The 22680-nt window shown below is 35.1% G+C and overlaps 2 protein-coding genes across 2 annotated transcripts; one reads left to right on the forward strand and one right to left on the reverse strand.

Annotated features, from left to right (window-relative positions):
- Positions 1 to 650: 650 nt before the first annotated feature.
- LOC115723469 (uncharacterized) lies at positions 651 to 1863 on the reverse strand. The gene is made up of 2 exons (XM_030652964.1): positions 1734 to 1863; positions 651 to 1663 (listed from the first exon to the last, which is right to left on the reverse strand). Exons 1-2 carry the CDS (start codon positions 1861 to 1863, stop codon positions 651 to 653), a joined length of 1143 nt encoding a protein of 380 aa, XP_030508824.1.
- An 8426-nt stretch (positions 1864 to 10289) lies between these two features.
- LOC115713481 (uncharacterized) lies at positions 10290 to 11969 on the forward strand. The gene has a single exon (XM_030641968.2). The coding sequence runs from the start codon at positions 10500 to 10502 to the stop codon at positions 11712 to 11714; it is 1215 nt and encodes a 404-aa protein (XP_030497828.2). The 5' UTR covers positions 10290 to 10499; the 3' UTR covers positions 11715 to 11969.
- The last annotated feature ends 10711 nt before the right edge of the window (positions 11970 to 22680 follow it).

Here is a 22680-nt window from a genome sequence, read left to right on the forward strand (position 1 = left end):
AGAGAGAGAGAGAGAGAGAGAGAGAGAGAGAGAGAGAGAGAGAGAGAGAGAGAGAGAGAGAAAATGCAATTTTGCTATTTTCTTTGATTTTTGATAAAATAAGAGTTATAAAAATTGATTTTATCATAATACCACCAGCCAAGATTTAATGAATAAAACACATAATTAAGATTAATAAAAACCACTAACGGACAAAACATCAATGGGGCAAAATGACCATTTTGCCCCTCCACACTAAAATAACATAAAGGGTACTAAAGGGTATTTTGGGAAAGCTCTAAATTCCAGACTAATCCCGACATTCCCAATGTCTAAATAAACTGCGCCAATATACTAAAATACTAAATTGTGATTCTACTGAGCCATACACCGCGTTCTATGTTGCCGGGCACCGAAAATGCAAAATTATGAAATTTCACTATATGACATAAAAATGCATTCAGAATTCAAATATAACAACATAAATAATTATTTAAATATCTATAAATAATTTTCATAATTAAATCTTAATTAACTGCTAATTTCCGAATTAAACTAAGCGGTCTTTACAAAGTAGATGTGCGATGGGCACTAGTCCGTATTTTTTTCACTTTTAGATCTATTGCTAATTTAGCTAGCATGTCTGCGAAGGTATTTTTATCCCTAGGGATTTACTTCATAGAATAGTGCTTAAAATGTTTCAATAGCTCCCTGGGTTTTGCTACATAACTAGCCATCTTCTCTTCTTTCGTCTGATACTCTCCAGAAACTTGGTTGACAACTACCTGTGAATCGCTGCAAAGCTCAATGTTCTTGGCACCAACCTCTTTAGCCAATTGCAAGCCAGCAATCATAGCTTCATGTTCAGCTTCATTATTGGAAGCTTCGAATTCAAATTGAAGTGCACTTTGGAGTTGAAGTTGTTGAGAAGAAATTAGATTGATTCCAGCTCCAGAACCTTTCTCATTTAATGCTCTATCTACATATATTTTCCAAACTTCTAACTTCAAGATTGGCATTTCAGGGTCATCATTTATCCCCGTGCATTCGACAATGAAATCTACTAAGGCTCGACCTTTGATTGAAATTCTTGGTTGATAATGTATATCAAATTGGCTTAGCTCCATTGCACACTTTAGGAGTCTTCCTGATGACTCTAGCTTTTGTAATACTTGACAAAGAGGGTGGTTGGTCAATACCTTAATGGCATCAACTTGAAAGTATGGTCTTAACTTCCATGAATCAATTAGTAAGCAAAAGGAAAGGTTTTTAATCATAGGATATTTGCACTCCACGCCCAACAATCTTTTGCTCATGTAATAAACTGGAAGTTGTACATTTTCTTCTTCTCGCACTAAGGCGGCACTTATAGCATGATCTGACAATGACAGGTACAAGAATAACGACTCTCCCTTAATTGATTTGGACAATATTAGAGCCTTCGTTAGGTGTTCTTTGAGTTTCTCGAATCTACTAAGTGGGCACTCAATTGTCCATTCAAACTTATTATTTTCTCGAAGTACATTGAAGAAAGGTATGCACTTATCTATAGATTTAGAAACGAATCTACTAAGTGCAATAATCCTTCCAGCTAACTTGTGAACATTCTTGTGTTTTCTGGGTGAAGGTATGTCTAAAAGGGCTTTGATCTTCTCCAGGTTTGCCTCAATGCCTCGATAACTAACTATGAAACCCAATAATTTCCTTAAAAAAAACTCTAAAAGTGCATTTCTTTTGGTTTAGTTTCATTCTACGCTCCCAGATAATGGAAAAGGCATCTTTGAGATCTTCGTGATTGCTCATGGATTTTGATTTCACCAGCATGTCATCGACATAAACTTTCATGTTCTTCCTCAGTACATTCTTGAACATTTTGTTGACCATTTGCTGGTAGGTAGCTACATCGTTCTTCTATCCAAATGACATGACCTTGTAGCAATTGATTCCTTTGCCAGTTTGAAAGCTTGTATGCTCTTGGTTAGCCACGTGCATTTTGATTTGATTGTAACCAAAGTATGCATCCATGAAGCTTAAGAGTTCATACCTTGAGGTTACGTCGACCATCTGATCAAATTACAAAAGTGGGAAGTAGTCTTTTGGACAAGCCTTGTTTAGATCTGTAAAATCTATACACATTCTCCGTGTCCCATTAGGCTTTGGGACCAAAACCAGATTGACTAGCCATATGGGATATAGAGCTTCTCTGAAGAAATCAATGTTGGTCAACTTGTCTACTTCTACCTTCACTGCTTCCGATCTCACTGTATCTAAGGGTCTCCACTTCTATCAAATTAGATCAGCCGTGGGATCTATATTCAATGCATGACAAATTACTTGAGGACTGACTCCACTCATGTTAGAAGGACTTTAGGCTAATACATCAATGTTTACCTTAACTGTAGAGGCAATCTTTTCTTTCACTGCCGGAGGTAGATTCTTTCCCACTCTGATGACTTTAGTGGGGTATTCATCATTAATGCATACTTCTTCTACCTCTTCCACAGGCTCTATTATTCATTCCACACCTACCCGTAGACCTAATTCATCTTCTCCTTGGACCTCCCTTAGTGCTAGCTGGGAAGATGTGTTGGAAATATTTTACCAGGATCTAGATTTACTACCAAGTATGTTTCATTAACATCCTAATATGAATTCTAAAACCATGAAATAAACACATAAGAGTTTAAGAAAACCTTACATTGGGTGCAGCGAAATATAATGACTCCTTCCGTTCAGATCTCTAGCCCTTGATTCCTTTCTGTAGCAGAGCATAATCAAGATCTGAACCTGGATCTTTTTCTCTCCTTCCTTGATGTTGATTCTCCTTCTTTGTTGTTTGGATTCTCCTACAGTCTTACACACTATGATTGAGATACCACTTGATGTGTGTTGGCACTACTCTATCACTCAAGGAATTTCGAAATTTGAAGAGAAGAAAAGAGAGAGGAAAGTGGCTATAGCTTTCTCTGAAAGAAACAATGTGCAAGTCATGAGTTTCCTGAAGCCAACACTTTCTATTTATAGAATGCCATCTAGGTTTAGGTTAGAATTGTATGGCATTAAAATAATGAAAAAATAAAATAGTAAAAGGCTTTTGCATAGTGGGCGGCCATTTAAGGAAATTGGGCCTCACTTTGCAACTTTTCCATTTTGTTATTTTTCATTGCCATTTTCTCAAAAATGCCAATTTTCCAATTGAACCATTTAAATGTCAACTCTAATTATTTAATAACTAAAAAATAATTATTAAATAATATTGTCATTTAATATATTTATTAATTAGACATATAAAGTCTCTTAATTAACAAATAAAACCTAGAATCTCTTTTCTTTATAATTTCGCCCTTGCTTAGTGAAAATTCATAAACTAGACATAGTCTAACTTTAAAATTATAATTGATTAATTAAAATCAATTAACTGCGTCTTACAAGCAGTATGGTCTCAACTAGTATGGGGACCATGGGCCTATATAACTGAGCTTCCAATAAGTCGAACCGAATTTACCAAGTAAATTCCTTAACTTATTAATTCCTTATTGAATCCACACTTAGAACTTGGAATTGCACTCTCAGTCATATAGAACGCTCTATATGTTCCACGATATAGATACGTCATTAGTTATCCATTGTTATAATCCTAATTTGATCAATGACCCTCTAATAGATGATTTACATTGAATAGGAACTAAATTACCGTTACACCTTCAATGTATTTTATCCTTAAAACACTTAGCTCCGTATAAATGATATTTCAGCGAAGAGAAATGAGATCTCCACCATTTATCTCTGTTTAGCCAAGCTCGAAGGATATCATCGTTTCACTTCTAAATTCCTATAGAAGTTATAGACTCCATATTTATGTTAGCGCTCCCACTCAACTAAACTATCAGGTTCCCAAAATGTACGTATCACCCTAACCCAAAAGTAGGCTTAACTAACAAATCAAAGAACATGTATAATACTCTTGAGATCGAACCTAACCATATCAGGATTAAGATCATTTGATCTAGGATCAACGGGTGATATTGAATTGAATAGATATTACGGTAAATTTTAATATATCTAATCAAAGTTCAACATCGGTCCCTCCCGATGTATACTCCATACATCCGATACCGGTAAACTTTGCCAATGCCCTAGAAAGGACATAACACTTATCCAAGGTGTAAGAATACCTATCGCTGATTATCATGTCAGTCTAAACCAAGTGAACTGACAAATCAGGGAATAAACTTTCGAACATATAATTAAGATTATATTCCACTGTGCTGACAACACTATAATCATTAACAAATTCATATGTTCTGGACTTAAATAGAATTCATACATTATATATATAATCATGAAATAAATCATGTGAACCATGCAACATAAGATGTTATTTCTAATCTTTATTAATAAGTAAATCTGATTATATTGAAATAGGTTTTATTTAGGGCACAAAACCCAACAAGATGTTCTAGCTTCTGCAACATTTCCTTCCTGGACCATGAGAACAGTCTTGGTTGAAACATTGTATCAGCTTCTAGCACTTTTTTGGTTGCCTCTGGTTGTTCCAATGCTTCTAGTATCGCCCGGGAACTTTAAGCATAAGTGGCAGATGGATGTCACTGCTCCAAAATCAACCAGAAATGGTCTTCCCAGAATAACGTGATAAGATATTAGGCAGTCAAATATTACAAAAGTGCTATACTTGAAAGAGAAATGCATTGCTTCTGGAGACTTCCCTATTTATTGTCATTGGAAGTTGAATTTTTCCCATTGGGATTAGCGTGCCTCCATTAAAGCCTTGCAGTTGAATTGGACAAGGTAACAAGTTGGTTTTCATAAGACTGATGGCTTTGAAGGCATCTTTGAAAATAATATTGACAGAGCTTCCATTATCTACAAGAATTCTAGAAACTCTTTTATTCAGAATCTGAGCTTCTATCACCAAAGGGTGGTTGTGGTGAAAATGCACATGCTTGGCGTCATCTTTTGTGAAAGTCATTGGCAAATTCATCATCTGAGGACACTGAGTAGATAATTGTACTAAATTGCAAGTTTTGTCTTGATCCAACTCATTCAAGTACCTTTTTTTGTGGTTGCTACATGATCATCAAGCGCAGGCTGGGATGCTCTAGGAGGATATGGATTTCTAGGATCGGGAGCTACAACAGGCCTTGCTGTTGGAGCATTTTGTACCCCTAAAGGACTTGTGCGTTGGGAGCTTGAATTCTAGGAGTTTGTGGATGTCCAACTCCCTAAGGAGAGGATTAATGGCTCCATGTTGTCTAGGAATAAAAAGCTCCATGTGCAACCCCCTATCCAGGATAAATGATTGGTACCCAATTGGACAGATGTCTGTTTCAAACCAATCCTTTAATTTCATCCCTTAGATAGTCACACTCATTAGTGGTGTGCTCTATATCACTGTGGTATTCACACCTCTTATTCAAATAATTTTTTTTTTGTCTTCTTCCCTTGTACATCGGTGAAGGCTTCTTGTAATGGACCATATTCCAAGTTGCCTTATATACATTCTCTCGAGTATCCACAAGTCTTGTGTACTTAGAATATCATGACTCTTGGGTCTTTCTTTTCTTCGTAGAATCATTTTGGCTTGGGCCTTTTGAACTCATCTTTCTCCGTGATTAGCTTACATTGGACTCTGGAGCTTCTGCTTTTTGGTTTATTTTTTTAGGAGCGGCACTGAATCTAGTTCGTACCACTCTGAATCTTAAAAAACTAGCCTATGCAGCTGGCTGCGGGGATGCACTTGCTTCGTAAACGGTAAGAGTTGAAAGGCAGTTGTCGGAGGGAAAATTGATGGAGTAGTCATTTGGGAAGCTTGGGTTACTGCTATGTTTGTGGAAGGTACTGAAAGTACTCTATAAGCATGAGCATAAGCTTCTTCTAAGTTTATGAATCCTTGAGCTCTTGTCAAGAAATCGGTCAAAGTATCTACTCTTTTGCATTAAATATCCCCCCATAGTAAGGATCCTATGGTTAATCCTAATGTCAAAGCCACCATCTTCATATCATCAGTAACCTTTGTTTTAGCAGCAACATCCAACATACATTGGATGTATTTCTTTAGGCTTTCTCCTAGTTGTTGCTTGATACTAGTTAGGGAATTAGCTTCCAGGTCAAATGCCTTCACTGCTACAAATTGCTTTTAAGACATTACTTGTAGGTCCCTCCAATTGTGGATTGATCCTGGAGATATCCTCTTCCACCAGTTTTTTGCAGACTTGCTCAAAGTCAATAAAAAAGCAAGAACATTTTACATCATCACTAGCCTTAGTGACTTGCATCATGCGATTGTACTTGGACAAGTGGTCCTTGGGGTTTGTCTTGCCTTCGTACAATTCCATTTGAGGAATTCTGAAGCGCTCCAGCAGTGGTGCATTTATGATTCTTTTCACATGAATATGAGTCTTCTTCTTTAAAATTTGACATAATACCATTTTGTTTTTTAGAAATCTTCTATGTGAGCTTTATCAACTCTTCGACTTTGCATTCTAAGCACTAAGTTTTGTCACTTGAGGTTCCCTTCCATGAACACAATCATTTATATGATTTCTCAAATCATTCCTGCAGGGTTTGGCTTTTTCTACTCTTTCTTTCTATTTTTTCTCGTTTAATCTTCTTCGAAGATTAGTTGTGGAGAGACTTCCACTGTTGCTGCCTGAGACCAGATACACCTCATCAACATCATCGCTTTGACTTGTGGAGTTGTTGTGATGATGCTTGTCCTTCCTGGAAGCAGACTTCTTGACTCCAACATCAACCTTATCTTTCTATGTGACTCTACCTCTAGAATTAGTCTAGTCACCTTGCCCGGAAGCATGGTTTCCTTTCTTATCTGTTGAGGTTGGGCAATAGTTTTAGACTTCTTTTGCTGTTTAGTCGAAGGATTTTTCTTCAATGTTTCACATATTATCCCTTTCCCTTTATCCTTGTGAGGATTTGAGGTTATAGGATCTTTTGGATCCACTCTTCCAGGAGTATCTAGTGCTGAAGGTGTTTGCACATTAGGGATCCCTTTGGTCAGGGTTGTCATCACGACCTCCATTCTTATCATCTTTCCAAGCACTATCTCATTAAATCGATCTAACGAGACAACTTACTTTCAGTTAACTAGAACTTTTTGGCCATGGCGACCACGCGATCGGACTCGTCAAGAGTGTCATTGTCTCTAACACTATCTTCAATAATTTTATCCTAATGATTATCTTTCGGTGTGTCTTAAGGATCATCTTTTGAGGTTTCATTAAGACTGTCATCAGCATCATCAAAACTGTTCTCTTCTGAGTCATCATCTTTAAATATAGGAGCATCTAGATCTGTATCTTTGCCAACTTGATCTTCGTGATGGCTAGTTTCCCCGTTCTGATCTTTTACATCTCCTGGCTGGGCATTAGGATCAATGAAGTGAAGACCAGATTTATTACGGGTGAGTACCATGATTACTGAATGTAATCTTCAGATGGTATTACTGCTTCCTTTAGTTCTCAATGAAAGCACCAAAATATTTACCGAGATTTTCAAAAAACCAGCTATAAATTATTAGAATTGGAGAAATAAATAAATAAAGGAGAAAGAGTTAGAATAACTCAAATAGTTTTTACGTGGATGGGATGTTAACGAGCCTTAGTCCATGAGTCGATGTTATTATGTAACTTAAGCTAGACAAGCCTTTAGGAATACAATGAGCATAAGTTCTCAATTTTACCTGAGCAAGTATTGTAGGAGAGTTCAACCCTTAATCTAAAGGATTCATTAGATATTTATATTGCTAAGAGAATTACACTTACACTATGTTTGGTGGGAGGGAGAAGTGGGTGGATGGAGAGGAGAGAAGGGAGAGAGATAGGAGGAGACAACAAATCTATTGTTTGGCAAGGGGGATTGGGGGAGGGAAGGGATAGTTGGATGGAGAGCAAATCCTTCCAAATTCCTAATTTTAAATCCTTCCATAAATGAAAGGATTCACACTCTTCCTCTTTAATTATTTAAAATTATAAATATACCCTCATAATATATTATAAAAAAATTACATCTAAGGACAATATAATAATTTCATAAATAAATACTCTCCATCCTTCCATCACTTCATCCCTTCTACCAAACAACTTAAAAGGATTGCTACTCTCCTCTCCCTCCCTCTTATTCTACATCCTCAACCAACTCTCCATCCTTCCTATTCTCCATCCTTCCTAACAAACATAGCCTTAGTTTCCTTTTTCCCCTCTAATGGGGAGATTATATTGAATTACATAATTTGGATTGTCTTGTGAAGTTCAGCCCAGGAAGGAGATGATCTGCTGACTAGGCTTATTAGATGTGGTTGAATTAGTTAAAATTGCATCCTATGATCATGGGCAATTAATCGTGAATTAATTGCTTGATCTTCATTCAGGTAGTTTCCCATTTTAGCTTGATATGATCTTCTGTCGAGTTCTGAGGAGCATTTATTTCCTCATTTGGTGTGCTCAAATATAAGAGGAAACTGGACTGGTCGTCCAGGAACACGCTGCCTGACCTTTTGGCATCACGGTACTGGAATTGCTTCTGAATATGGACTATTATTGGTGGAAGACCATCTGATCACAGAGCTAAGGTGTGTTCTTGGAAGGTCCTATGTAATTTGGGCTTGGCCCAAATTGTCTTCCTTGGGGGCCTATTGGTGGACCTTTGATGCTGACTAGGATTCCACGTGTCTGTTGTCGAAAACACGGATAACATTGTTGTTTAGGTGTTTTATAGTTATTTTTCTGTTGTTTTTATTTATTTTTTTGTACAGTTGTTGTTTAGTTTATGTGAATTTTTAATGGTGTATTTTTTTAGTTTATTCCACACAATTTTTTGTTGTTGTATATATATTATCATTTGTTTTGTTATTTTTTAGTTATTTTAAATGGTTTTCACAATTTTTTTTGTTCAACAGTTATTTTTTTATTCACATGTATTTTTTATAGTATATATTTTTAGTTTCTTCATGATAACTTTTTTGGTTGTATGTGTGTTGCTTTGTAGTTTAAATACATATATTTAGTTCATTTTTGGACACATTTTATTAAAATACAAAGATAATGTTTTTTGTTTTTTCTAACTGACACAATGTGCAGTAGTAGATATTGACATATTAATTATATATTACTCATTATATTATATACTTCATTTTGAAATTATAAGATTTTATTATTTCTATTATTAATGTAATTATTTATTTAACTTTTAAAAAATAAATTATCATTTTAACTATCACTAACTCAAGATTTTACTGTTACATATACATTGGTGTATACACTGGTCTTCTATCACTAACTCAAGATTTTACTGTTACATATACATTGGTGTATACACTGGTCTTCTAGTTGATATTTAACGATAATATTTAGCTGGCGTGTCAAATTTACAAAGAAAAATAAATATAAGGAAATTTTGCCAACAAAAAAAATATAAGGAGGTTAAATGTATAAAAATTAAAACATAAGAGAGTTTTGCCACAAAAAAATGATAAGGAGTTTAAGTGTATAAAAATTAAAACATAAGGGAATTTTGCCAAAAAAAAAGAGGGGATTAAGTGTATAAAAATTAAAACATAAGGGGGTTTCGCCGCAAATTGCTCTAAAAACAGTAATGTAGTAGTATAAAAAGATAAATAAAGTTGTCAAAACTAAGTAAAAAAATCATAATACAAAAACATATTGAGGAGTTGATATTGTTTTGCATATTACAGTTAGATTATTTTTTGTTATTTTCCGTCACTTAGTAGTTATCTGTTTGTTATTTTATAGTTGTTTGTTAAGTTATTTTAGAGTCATTTTTTAGTAGTTTTTAAGTTATTTTTTTATTTTACTAAAAATTAATATTTTTGTAATTTAAAACTTCAACACGGTATTTTTAAAAACTTAGTACAATAAAAATATAAAAAAAAGAGTGTGATAGTAAAAATATAAAAATAACAAAAAATTAGGCACTTTTGTAAGATCCCCTTTTTTTTTTTATTCAAAACTATATAAATAGATAAATTTACAAAAATACTGAAATTTTGGTTAATTTTCACAAAAATACAATCATACAGAAATTTTTTCAAAATTACTATATTTTTATAAAACAATAGTTGAACACAAAACAGAACTTCTAAAAACAACAGTGAAATAACTAAAAAATAACAGTAAAAACTTAACACTATACACAGTATTTTTTTAAAAAAAAAACAAAATAATTTAAAAAAAAAAATTCCGCTCCACGTATAAAAATAAAAAAACTAAAAATTTATCCCTATAAATATCTCAATAAAGGACAAAACAAATTCTATTTTTTTAAAAAAAAAAAATTGAAAAGAATTTATTTATTTATTTGTTTTTTTTTGAAAAGAAATAGAAAAAGTAGTTCCTCGGAATTGATAGGTTTCTTGTGAATGAAGTAATAATGATGATTGGATTTGGGAAATTGGGATCGATGAGAGATGACTGTGTCTTAGTTAGGAAGAAGAAGAAATCGGTGGTGGTGGTGGTGGTTTTGTAAAAATGGAGGACGAGAAGAAGAAGACCTCTTTTCCCTCCAATTACGTCACTCTGTGTCAACTTCAGGAGCGTTGGCTCAAAGAAAAGCAATTAAAGCAACAACAAGAGCAAGATCACCACAACGCTGTCACTCGGACAGTATCGGAGATCGTTGTCATCGGAGGAGTTGATAGTGCTGATCAAGTGGGAGAAGAAGGCGAGGAAGCTAAGTCGAAGAAGAAGAAGAAGAAGAAATGCAAGGGAAACAAGCTTCAGAAAGAGGTAGTCGGAGAGGGGATTGAGGTGCAGTTTCCTTTGGCGAATGACGAGAAGGGAGAGATGAAAAAGAGAGGAAATCAAAGAAGCAGACCAAAGAAAGGTGAATTTAGGGCAGAGCGGGCTGATATCGATACGAAATTCAGGGTTTCGTCTGCGATGGTAGAGAAGGAGGTTGCAGGAAAGGAAGTTGTGGTGCAGACGCCATTGACGGAAGGGAACAGGAAAGACATATCAGGGATGAGGAACCGAAGAATCGGAAAAATTTCGACTCGTATCAAAGCAAAGGTTGGGGATTCGTCTATGATTTATGTTAGGGTTGAAAAGGGGATCCCTGAAAACGAAGCTGTGGCGGTGAATGTGAATGTGAATGAGAATGGCGAGAAAGAACAAGTGTCAGGGAGAAGAAGCACAGAAAGTAGAGGTAAAGGTAAAACTAAAACTAAAACTAAAACTAGGGCAGAGAGCAGTAATTTGAATCAGAGAGCTCATAACAAATCAGTGTCTGCAAGTGCAAATGGTAGGAAAATTTATCTCACCTTAGAAGAGGGGCATTCAGTAAACCATGGAAGCAGAAGTGAAAATCAGGCAGAGGGCAGTGATTTGAATCACACAGCTGATGTTGTTCTCAAACTTGGGGGTTTGCCTGGAACCAGAAGTGACTTAAAGGCAGAGATTGAGAACAATGGTTTTGATCAGATTGATACTATCGTACCTAAATTTAGTGTTTTTTCTCTAAATGGTGGAACTGGGGAAAATGGTAATGGGTTAAGGAGAACAAGCGCCCATCACTATCGTGGTTATCGGGAGTCCAGTAGATATGGGTATAAGAGTTTCCCTGGTCGCGCAGTACATAAACTAGAAAATACTCGAATGGTTTGGATGAAGAAAGAAGAGGTCTCTGGTGGTAATGTATCTGGAACTCAAAAACCAAGCAGCCGTCGTCCTAATTCTGGTTTCTAAACTCTCTCTATATATAATTTATATCTATCTCTGTCTGTAGTTTTTGTAGTTCAATTACAGTAAGATTGTGAATTAAAGGCTTTGGCAATGTGATGTCTCGTGTTTTGATTTTAGTTTAATTAAATTAAAGGCTGAAAGCCGATTAGTCCTACTATATTGTAAGTATATGGTGATTGTGAATTAATTAGGGACTTGTTTTGTCGGATATAAACTTGGCAGCTCAGTCATGTGATTATCCCAAACCAGCATGATGTATATGGGTAATTCTTACATTGGTTTTCATGAACACTAATGATGTGTGCACCCATATGGGATCCTGTTTTTCAGAAGCTTGCACACATTAATTGTTCATTATTAATCTGTGTTTTTGAGAAACTCTTTCTTGGAACAGCTTGTTAACATCCATGAAAGAAGTACATTCTCCATATTTTGCTCTTGGTTTCCAGATTATTGATTATGAATGTCTCGGTCCTCTCTGTTAGCATCATTGCTCAGTCCCTTTGTGAAATAACTTCTTGAAAAAATGATTGGATTTGCTTTGTTAGGTCTTATATTATGGTATGAAAAGTAATATAATTTTCAGCATTGGGTTTTAAGAATCAGTAAAAGATTGTATAGGGTAAAAATTTACAACCAGAAATCAGTTGTTATCATAACTTCGTATACATTTGCTACTATTTAGTTAGTATTTTGAATATCTCAAAGATATAGGTGATGGAAAGAAAAAGATATGTATAATAAGGGTTGTCTTAATTAGATATATTTGTTCTTCTCAAATGGGCCTGTCATAAATATGCTTTGTCTAATTGTCTTAAAAATTTTGATCGAAGAATTAAGAGAGGAGGAAGGGAAAATGCGGTGGCATAGGGACCATCGGACACACCGCTAGTGTGAGAAAACAAATGTGCGCCCCTGTCCCTAGTGGAGAAAAGTTAAAGCTAATATTAAGGTAATCTTCTTGACTTTGGTTGTGCTCTGTATTTTCTTATTGGGTTTGTTATATATTGTAACACCTAACAAGACTAGACTGACACATTTTGTTTGGGTCTAGTCAAATTTGACATATGTTTAGTGCGTGTTTGTTTGAAAATCATATGCCCAATACATCATTATTATGATAGATGTAAAAATTGAACTATATTTGACACAAAAAGTAATTTTGTAACATTTTTATATCAATTTTTACTCTAAAATTTAATGTGTTATTTAATAATTTAATAAAAAAAATATATTAATAATAATGTGAATGTTTAAAAGTGGAAAACACTGAAGGGACCCGAGTAACAGGAGTTAATACCATGGTGATATTGTGGCTATAAAAGAAGTGGACTTCAATAATTTTCAAGAAGTATTCAAAAGGAAATTAAAGGCAGAAAAATGAGTACAAATTTCAGAAACCGAATTCAATACTGGAGGCATTCGTCAGAGGGTTTTAAACATTCTCTTTTTCTCTATTTTCTTCTTTTTTCTTAAGTTAATATGTGTGATTTTGCTATAATAAACATGAATAACTAAACACTTAATTAAGATCTAGATGGATATTGTTTGACATTGTTTTATGGTTTTAATATGATTTTATTTTCCCTCAATTTCTATGTATTCTATTTCATTCGTACTTAATTACTTTAAATTGCCTGATCACCTATTAACTGTCTATAATTTTGATGCGAGATTTGAGAAGTGAGTGTCAATTATGCAATAGTGAAATAAAACTGAATTTCGATATAGGACGAGAGTACCTGTATGATTTAGATAGCTTATAGGGTTTCTGCGTTTAATGTCTGTTGCATGTTTAATTTATCATTGAGGTTTATATATCTAAGAAGATTATAAATTACCTTAGTAAACTTGCTATTGCATAGAAATTTGAAATATGAAGATAATCATATTAGGCCATAGTCAATAGATACAATTGAAATCGAAAGTCCTAACTTTAATCATTGTTAATCGATCCCACAAGAATTGTAGTTAAGTACTTTAAAATTAAATCTTTACTTCTATTTGGTTATGTAAAAATTAAGAGAAAATTAAATTTATAAACACTAAAGAAATAGTGAAATTAAGAAGCAAATAAAGTAAAAGGAAATTAACAATGATTAAAGTTAGGGCTTTCGATTTCAATTGTATCTATTGATTATGGTCTAATATGATTATCTTCCTATTTCCAATTTCTTTTATTAGCAGATTTACTAAGGTAATTTATAGTTTTCTTAGATATATAAACCTCAATTACATGCAAATTTTCTACTCTCGTGATAAATTAAACATGTAACAGGCATTAAATACAGAAATCCTATAAGCTATCTAAACCATACAGGTACTCTTGTCCTATATCGAAATTTAGTTCTATTTAACTATATCTATTGATTATGGCCTAATATGATTATCTTCCTATTTTGAATTTCTATTTAATAGCAGTTTTACTAAGGTAATTTATAGTCTTCTTAGATATATAAACTTCAATTACATGCAAATTTTCTACTCTTGTAATAAATTAAACATGTAACCGACATTAAATGCAGAGACCCTATAAGCTATCTAAATCATACAAGTACTCTCGTCCTATATCGAAATTTAGTTCTATTTCACTATAGCATAATTGACACTTACTTCTCAGATCTCGCATCAAAATCATAAACAGTTAATTGTGTTCATGCAATTAAAAGTAATTAAGTACGAATGAAATAGAATACATAGAAATTGAGGGAAAATAAAATCATATTAGAACCATAAAACAATGTCAAAAAATGTCCATCTAGACCCTAATTAAGTGTTTAGCTACTCATGTTTATTATAGCAAAATCACACATATTGACTTAAGAAAATAGAGAAGAAGAGAATGTTGAAAACCCTCTGACGAATGCCTCCAGTATTGAATTCGGTCTCTGAAATTCGTACTCTTTTTTCTGCATAAAGTTTCCTTCTAAATTGCTTCTTGAAAATTATTGAAGTCCACTTCTTTTATAGCCGAAAAATGATAAAAAAATAAAAAAAACGCTGAAAAAAACTATTCTACTTAGGATTAGAAGGGGCGGTGAGTTTTCTACTGCGTTGACTGATAGTATTTTGGCCATAACTCTCTCGATATTGCTCGGAATTGGACGATTCAAGATGTTTCAGAAAGATAAAAGAGAGATCTAGAACTTTTATGTTTTGACTTTCTCCAAAATCTGACCAGAATATAGTCTAATTTAGGCTTGAAGTTTTAGCTTTATTTTTTTTGCACAATTTTCTCTATTTAATAGTTCATTTTTTTGTGAGATCTTTTTATTTTTTTTAAATCTTATTCCTTTAAATTTTTTTTAATCTTCTTCTATTTTAAATCTGCAAAAATAAAAGATAAAAATCATAAAATTGCTCCAAACAAGAGTAGAACTAAATTAAAATCACACTAAAAATTAACCTAAAAATAATAGTAAAAATAACCTAACATATTGGACACAATACAAATGAGTGCGACTATCTAAAGGACAAAATTGAAGGCTTAGTTCGTAATGGTCAGTTATCCAATCAGGTGCGGATACCCATTATCTATCCCAGACAAGAAGTAGCACACGGACAACTTTTTTATTCCTGGACAACCCGAAGCCATAAATCATCCTCAAGGAATAGGTTTTCTGAGGGTCATGGAATACAAGCTCTGACTATACATGTCCCTCAAGGGGTACAAAATGCCCAAGTGGCAAGACCTATTGTTGCACCTAGACCAAGAAATCCGTATCCACCTGGAGTTGCTCCACAAGCACTATATGGCCACATGAGAACAATATCTAGAGTCCCACATATTGCTGGAAGCTGCCTAGAAGAGGTATCTAAATGAGCTTGAACAAGAAGAAATATGCAATCTCGTACAAGCACATGCTTAGCGTCCCCAGACGATGAACCTTCCAACTACTTTTACAGAACATGATACTAAGCATGTGCATTTCCCATACAATGATCTAATGGTAATCGAATCTCAAATTGAAAATAAGAGGGTGTGCAGAATTCTAGCTGATAACAGAAGTTTTGTCAACATTCTCTTTAAAATTACCTTTCAAGCTATCGGTTTAGTGGAAATCAATCTAACATCTTGTTTGGTTTAACTCCAAGGCATTAATGGAGATACTCTGCTTCCAATGAGAAAGATTCAACTTCCAGTTACATTGAATGGACAAATTTCTAGAAGTGTAATATAGTCTTGGCCTTCAAATACTGCATCTTCATAGTAGCGGACTGTCCCACTGCCTACAATGTTATCCTAGGATGGCCAGGTCTAGGTTCTTTCAGATCTGCCATCTATGTATGAAGTTCCCAAGTGACAGCGCAAACGTTGGAAGAATAAGGGGTGATCAGAAAAGTGTGAGAAGTGTACAATGTCTCGGCCAAATTGTACTTACTGTTCGAGAAGAGAATCATGATGCTCTTGGAGCACTCGTTCAGCCAGCACTGGGGGTAGTCTGGGAAGAAGATGAATTAGACTCACGAGTGCGGGTAGAGAGAATCATCGAACCAATGGAGGAGGTAGAAGAAATATCCATCCACGATGAAAATCCTGCTAAAGTCATTAAGGTAGGAAAAAATCTACCTCCGGTCTTTAGAGAAAAAATTGCATCAACACTAAGAAAACCAGTGATGTATTGTCATGGAACTATTCTGACATGACCGGAATCAGTCCTCATGAAATCTGCCATGCTTTGAACATAGATTCGAAAGTTGATCCAGTCCGTCAGAAAGCTGTTAGAGAAGCAGTGAAGGCAGAAGTCGACAAATTAAATAATATAGAATTCATTTGGGAAACTTTATATCCAATCTGGCTGCCAATCTAGTATTGGTTCCAAGCCTAATGGCACCTTAAGAATGTGTATTGACTTTATCGACTTGAATAAAACTTGTTCAAAAAATTGCTTTCCACTTCCTCGAAAAGATCAAATGGTTGACGCCACATCAGGATATGAACTTCTAAGTTTCATGGATGCATACTCGAGATACAACCAGATTAAGATGTATGTGGCAAATCAAGAACATACTACCTTCCAAACTGACAAAGACATTTCTTGTTTCACGGTCATGCCTTTTGGATTGAAAAATACTGGAGCCACATATAAGTGTCTAGTTAACAAAATGTTCAAGGATGTCTTAGGGAAGAATATGGAAGTTTATGTCGACGACATGCTGGTTAAGTCAAAAACTTCCATGGATCAAAACGAAGATTTAGAAAAATCTTTTTCCATCATCCGAAAGTATGAAATAAAGTTGAATCCAATGAAGTGTACTTTTAAAATTTCTTCAGGAAAATTTTGTGGCTTTACTGTCAGTTCCAGAGGAATGGAAGCCAATTCGGAAAAGATTCAAGCTCTTCTAGATATGCCTTCTCCACCGAAGTATAGATGTCAAAGCTTAACTGGAAGAACTGCAACACTCAATAGATTTGTTTCTAAGTCATCTAATAAGTGCATCCCATTCTTTAATGTCTTGCGCGATAATAATGAATTCAAATGGACTGCTTAGTGTGAAGACGCCTTCTAGAAACTGAAAGAACACTTGACTAAAGCTCCGATTTTGTCCAAACCGGTATAGGGAGAACTATTGTATTTGTAAATACCAGTGTCCAAACATGCGATAAGTGCCGCCTTAGTGCGAGAAGAAGGAAGGGTACAACTTCGAGTGTATTACGTTAGTAAGAGATTGCTGGGCTCGAAGTCCAAATATCCAATGATTGAAAAAGTTTCCTATTGCTTGCTAATTGCTTCACGGAAGCTGAGACCGTACTTTCAAGCTCATGCCATCAGAGTACAACAAATCATCCTCTCTGTCAAGTACTTCAAAAACCAGAGTCTTCCAAAAGACTCTTAAAATTGGCAGCTAAGCCAGTTTGACATCCACTATTAGCCAAGAGTTTTAATAAAAGGTCAGGCCTTACCAAACTTTATTATGGAATGTACAGGAATAAACGACAATCCTAAAGAACCCATCCCAAAACTAGAGATTTGGAAAGTAGGAGCGTCAAATGAGAAAGGTTCTGGAGCAGGAATCATACTAATCTCTTTGCAAAGTCATCAACTTCAGAGTGATTTTTCGGTTTGAGTTCCCCACTTCCAACAATGAAGCTGAACATGAAGGGATGATTGATGTCTTGCAATTAACTAAAGAAGTAGGAGCCCAAAATATTGAGTTGTATAGTGATTCACAATTGGTAGTCAATCAAATTTTTGGAGAATACTAGACAACGGGAGAAAAGATTGCTAGTTACGTAGTAAAATCTCGGGAACAGTTGCAAAACTTCAAATGATATTCCGTCAAGCAAGTCCTTAGGGATCAAAATGCCTTGGCGAATATGCTAGCAAAATAGCCACGAATCTAGAAATAGAGAAATGTCGATTAGTCCCCATCGTCCATCTATCCGATCCAAGCACAAAAACACTAGTGGTAATATTAATTGATCATTCAACTTCCTTAAAATGGCTCCAATTCAAAAGTTCTTTGAATCTAGAGAGCTCCCAGATGATAGAGATTCAGTATCAAGCCTCGAGGTATGTGCTCATCAACTGGAAACTATACAGAAGAGGAGTATCAATGTCATATCTGAAATGCATAGATGGAACTAAGATAAGTGTTGTTATTCATGAGATACATGAGGGATTTTGTGGAGATCATACATTCAGACTAAGTTTGTCCAAAAAGATCATCCGTCAAGTATATTTTTTGCCAATTATGAAGAAAGATTGCATCGACTATGTCTAGAAGTGTGAACAATTTCAACGTTATTCCAAAGTTCTCATAGCTCTGCAAATAGAGATAAACTTGACGAGCAGTCTATGGCCTTTTGCTGTATGGGGAATTGATTTTGTAGGATCACTTCCAATTGGAAAAAGGAGTCAAATTTGCTATTATTGATGTTGAATACTTCACTAATTGAGTGGAAGCTGAACCTATGAACACCGTTGTAATACCCGGAATTAAGAAAATGATTAGCAAAGCCCTAATTAGATAATTATGAGTTAATTGAGGAATTATATTATTATATAGTTCAATATATGTGAAATTATATGAAATTTAAAATGTTAAAGACCCCGTTGGTGAGCCAGGGGCATTTTGGTAATTATGACCCGAGAAGGGTAAATTGTTGAGATTAATTTAATTACGTGCTTAATAGAACTATATTATTATATAGTATGCCTGTGTTGTCTTTTCAGGTGTGTTCTGACAGGTTGGCGCGGTATAGTCACAACCGGGTGTTTCGGGCCGAACCGGGTTCGGGCCCGAAATTCATTTGGGATTGAAATAATTGGCATTCTTATTATTGATGAATAATCTGAAATTATATTGGATTTATAAGTGAATAAAATGGCTAAATTGCCCATGTGAGTGAATATGTATGTTTTAAGCCCTAAGGGCAAAATGGTCATTTGACCATAAGTGATTTACTTGAACCAAATTGATTTTTGAGAGAAAATGAATTATTTTTCTGGTTTCATCTCTCTCTCATCCAAACCCTCTCTTTCCCTAAAGCCCATTTGATTTTCAAAGTTGATTGTTGAGAATTGCTTGAAGTTGGGTGTGAATTGGAGCTTTGGATTGTGGTTTCTTAAGCTTGAAGTTTAGGTAATTTCTTGCTGAGTTTTTATTGAATTTTAATTAGTGGAATCTTGCTGGAATTGTTATGGAAAAGCATGATTTGAGTTGTATCTTGCCTTGTGATTGCATGTTCTTAAGTGTGGTTATAATCTTGATGAATTGAGTGTGTTAATCTTTGGATTTAAGTTCTTGAGCATGGATTTTGATTCTAGGGTACTTTCTAATATTGAATCATGTGTTATTGTGATGTTGTGTTGGCTGGAAAATTGTTTAAATGGCTGAAGATGAAGCTCTTGTTCTTGAGCTTGGAATTTGCTTAGTTTGAGCATGATTTTGTTGTGTTTATGCAATCTGAATTTTTGGCTTTTGCAATGAGAATTTAGATGCATTTGAGTTGTGATTTTTGAGCCTTATTATGCGTTTTTACCCTCTGTTTGGTTGGGGTTCGAAATCTAGGAAAGTTGGCATGTTTAGGCCTTAAAAATGGAGTTTTTGGGTGTTCTGAACCCAGTCGTCGCGACGGGATTTTTGGCCGTCGCGACTGGGTTTGGCAGTGAGAAATTTTGTTTTGGCCATAACTTTTGACTCGGGACTCCGTTTGGGATGTTCTTTATATCGTTGGAAAGCTCGTTCCGAGCTCTATTTGATTATCTGTGTTCTATATGCCATGTTTATATTTTGTGAAAGTGAAATTAGGGATTAACCCTATTTGTGAAATCCCAGATTGTGTGACTAGGATTACCGACACCTGATCAGGAGCACCCAGGGGTTTGGAATCTCTGTTATTGCGAGACAACAGGTAAGACAGTAGTTTGCACGTAGAGTATGCGCAGTGGCGCTTATGTTGAATATGATATATGTGAGTAATTGTAACCGGGATTAGGGTTATTACCCTAATATGAGCGGTTTAATAGCCTAGGGTTATTACTCTAGTGATATATGTTGTATAAATACTATGCCATATCGGATATATGTATATATTGAGATTATGAATTATGCGCTTAAGGCATAATTAAACTAGACTCGATAAGCTAGTACCATGAGTTTAATTTTAATGCGGTATAGGGTTATTACCCTAGAATATTACGAATCTAGTGAAAGCATGAGTTAGGGTTGACACTCTTAGTAAATGTTATCTGAGTATATAGAAATGTATCATATGAGTGATTACATAGTATGCAAGTTAGGGTTATTACCCTAAGATTATATATGTTGTGGTAAATATTGAATACACGCATGTATGTTAAGAATTATGTGTATAAGACATAACTGGGTTAGACCTGGTATATATCACCAGGATAAACCACCAAAAGAACGTAATACATGGATTACGTATATACATGAATAGGGTTATGCAAGCAAGGCATAACCAGGTTAGGCTCGGTAACTAGAACCGAGGTAAACCCTACTGAGGCCTTATTGTATATAGACGTGTGAGAGCAACACGTAGGTCTACGCCACGTAGACTTAAATAGGCATGTGAGCGTAACATGCAGGTCTATAGCAAATAGACAAATATTGTAGTGGCACCAATAATTATGTGTTACATATTGAGATTAAGGGTTATGCGTCAAGGCATAATCAAGTTGGACTCGGTAACCAGAACCGAGATGAACTATTCTAAGGCCTTATTGTAATTAGACGTGTGAGAGCAACACGTAGGTCTACGCCACGTAGATATAAATAGATGTGTGAGCGCAACACATAGGCCTACACCACGTAGACATAAATAGGCATGTGAGTGTGACATGCAGGTCTGTGACATACAGACATATATGAATGGCATTACTGTTTAAATAGCATGATGAGCATATTATATTTGTTAAGATTTATACTGTCTTGCTGGGCTTGGCTCACGAGTGCTCTACTGTGCAGGAAAGGGTAAGGCATTAGCTGATCAGCCATGAGTTTCAGGAGCAGACGAGGAATGTACATGTTCACGCCACTTCAGACCAAGCGGGTTATGGGTCTAACAGTGTTGACTTTTGTATTCTGTTTTGCCGCTTAGGTCGGCTAGTAAGAAAGAACTTGTAATAAGTTTGTAAATATTTTTGGGATCCCAACTATGTTTGAAAAGTTTAAATATATTACAAGTTTATTTTCAGTCTGTTTAATATAAAAGTTTAAATTCTGCGCTATTTTAATTAGTAATCCCGATTAGGGGATTAGGGTTTCATAAGCATTTTGGGTAGCGTGCCTAATTATTTAGGGTGTTACAACCGTAACCTCCAAAAAATCCCTAGAATCTGTCATAAAGAACATTGTATGTTGTTATGGTCTTCCACTCAAAATCGTGTCTGATAATGGAAACAATTTGATAGTAGTCAATTCACTGATTTTTGTGTCTAGCATGGAATTGTTAAAAGTTTTTCAACTGTGGCTAAACCACAAACAAATAGGCAAGTGAAAGTTGTAAACAAAATTTAAAAACAACGTTGAAGAAGAAGCTTTACGCATGCAAAACTCACTGGCCGGAAGAACTTCCAAGAGTTTTTTGGGCATATCGAATGACGGAAAGAACTTCAACAGGACACATTCCATATTAAATGGCCTATGGATGTGAAGTAGTAATCCCAGTAGAAACCACAGTACCTTCTCATAGGAGAGAGACTTATGACCTTACCTGAAATCATGCATTGCTTTAAGAATCTTTAGATCTGATTGAAGAGCTTCGAGAACAGTCACAAGTCCAGCTCCAAATATACCAAGGAAAAAATTGCCAGGCATCTTAATTCTAAAGCTAAAAGTCAAAAGTTTGAAGTTGGTGATTTGATTTTGAGAAGAGCATTTCGAGTCTCTCAGGAGCTAGGAGTGGGGGTCCTTGGTCCTAACTAGGAAGGGCCATATGAGATACAACATAAGCTATGTGATGGAACATATCGACTTAAAAGACTGAATGGGTCAAAAATTCTAAGAGCATGGAATGTTGACCATCTGCGCTGATATTATCAGTAAACTAGAGGTGGCCGAATCCTTTTATTTTCCTGCATTTTATTTTTTTGCCTTATTTCCATGTATGCCCGAGGGCATGAATTAATTAAATTAAAACAAATGAAGTTTTCAATTATATTTTTAGTATTTTGTATTTCTTTAATTATATTATAACAAGTGATCAAGAGTCCAAACTCTTAATCACTTGGGGGTAACTGTTGGAAGTTATTTTACCAGGAACTTAGATCTACTCACAAGTATGTTGATTTAACAACCTAAATATGAACTTCTAAAACGATAGAAAATTAAACACATAAAAGTATCAGAAATCTTACATTGGGTGCAGCGGAATATATGTCTCCTCCCACTCAGATCTCTAACCCTTGATCCCTTTCTGTAGCAGAGTATAATCAAGATCTGAGCCCGATAGTCCTTCTTTGTTGTTTCTGAATTCTACACAGCCTTCCTCACTATGATT

The sequence above is a fragment of the Cannabis sativa genome, chromosome X, assembly GCF_029168945.1.
Source record: "Cannabis sativa cultivar Pink pepper isolate KNU-18-1 chromosome X, ASM2916894v1, whole genome shotgun sequence".
NCBI classification, from domain to species: domain Eukaryota; kingdom Viridiplantae; phylum Streptophyta; class Magnoliopsida; order Rosales; family Cannabaceae; genus Cannabis; species Cannabis sativa.

What these genes read in the sequence shown, in the direction of transcription:
- LOC115713481 (XM_030641968.2), top strand. Translation starts at nt 10,500, where the DNA reads ATGGAGGACGAGAAGAAGAAGACCTCTTTTCCCTCCAATTACGTCACT.
- LOC115723469 (XM_030652964.1), bottom strand. Translation starts at nt 1,863, where the DNA reads ATGGTCAACAAAATGTTCAAGAATGTACTGAGGAAGAACATGAAAGTT. An exon ending in CTTTTCCATTATCTGGGAGC is followed by an intron (nt 1,664 to 1,733) that starts GTAGAATGAAAC and finishes TGGGTTTCATAG; the next exon opens with TTAGTTATCGAGGCATTGAG.